At 50.8% G+C, this 1,174-nt stretch overlaps 1 protein-coding gene across 1 annotated transcript; it reads right to left on the bottom strand.

Annotated features, from left to right (window-relative positions):
• Positions 1-52: 52 nt before the first annotated feature.
• Positions 53-664, bottom strand: LOC109462228 (toll-like receptor 13; the record flags this gene model as incomplete). The annotated part of the gene is made up of 1 exon (XM_019758765.1): positions 53-664. A coding segment is annotated over one exon (612 nt), but the record flags the coding sequence as incomplete, so codon positions are not given.
• Between the last annotated feature and the right edge of the window lie 510 nt (positions 665-1,174).

The raw sequence follows: 1,174 nt of genomic DNA on the forward strand, positions 1-1,174 counted from the left end.
TCCAAAAGCCTATATAATAACATTCTGTTAACAAAGTAAACTTTATCTTGATCTACTGTAGAAGGGGCACGTCATCCCCATCTCTAAACCACTGTTCGTCTGGAACTGGTAATAGAATTTCATAGCGCAGTTCCGGAATGGTCTGCACGGGTGCATGGACCTGAACTTCCACAATGTTCCTTACTGGGGCCTGTTCTAGCTGTTCCGGAATGTTCCGTTCCAGGGCTTGTGCCTGCTGCTGAGGGTCGGGGTCCCGGGGTAGAGGCTCTCCCAGAGCGTCTCGCAGCCGCCTCCAGAACAGCGGTCTTTTCCGCACGTCGTGAGGCCAAGTCAGGTACGTGTCCCTCTTTACTACGGCGTTCAGATGGCGGAACTGTTTCAGCATTCGGTCAGGAATCCCCTCCAGAAACACCAGGATGAGACGCACCCCTCCCCCCTCCTCAAACATGTGGTACTGGGCCAGCTGGAACTCGTACTCGCACCACTTACTCTTCAGGAAGTTCCTGGTGATGAGGCAGACGGTTCTCCGGCTGTTTTCCACGGCATCCGCGATGTTTTCCACAATGGGAGCGCCGACTGCAAAGTCCCTTTCGTGTAAGACCAGACTGTAGTCAGGTTCCAGATTTTCTATCGCTTGATGTATAACCCACCCGACGTCCCGGGGCTTAAGTGTAGTTTACGGCCGCAAACGTGTTTTTTTCATCCCGACAAAATTACTGTACGTTGACGATATAACACAGCTGCCGATGTCGTCTTATTGCTCTCGGCCGTCTTATAACTGCGTCGGTGCTTTAGACTGCGTCGGACTTAAAATGCGTCGGGGCTTACAAATGCGTCGGGCTTACAAACGCGTCGGAGCTTATAAACGCGTCGGAGCTTACAAACGCGTCGGAGCTTAGAAACGCGTCGGAGCTTACAAACGCGTCGGAGCTTACAAATCACGTCGGGCCTTGCAAATCACGTCGGAGACTGCGACGAGGATTAAGTCCTTATCTAAACCTGCGACGAGGATTAAGATCTTATCTAAACCTGCGACGAGGATTAACTTGACCGGGACCTTTTCACACCTAGTTAACACCTACCCGAGATGTGTATTCAATACACACCTCTTATCAATTTGATACTATTGATCGCGTGTTAGTATGTGCAAGTGCTCGTGTGTGTGTGTAACATC

This window comes from Branchiostoma belcheri, unplaced genomic scaffold (genome assembly GCF_001625305.1).
Source record: "Branchiostoma belcheri isolate BF01 breed outbred unplaced genomic scaffold, Haploidv18h27 scaffold1136, whole genome shotgun sequence".
Lineage (NCBI taxonomy): Eukaryota > Metazoa > Chordata > Leptocardii > Amphioxiformes > Branchiostomatidae > Branchiostoma > Branchiostoma belcheri.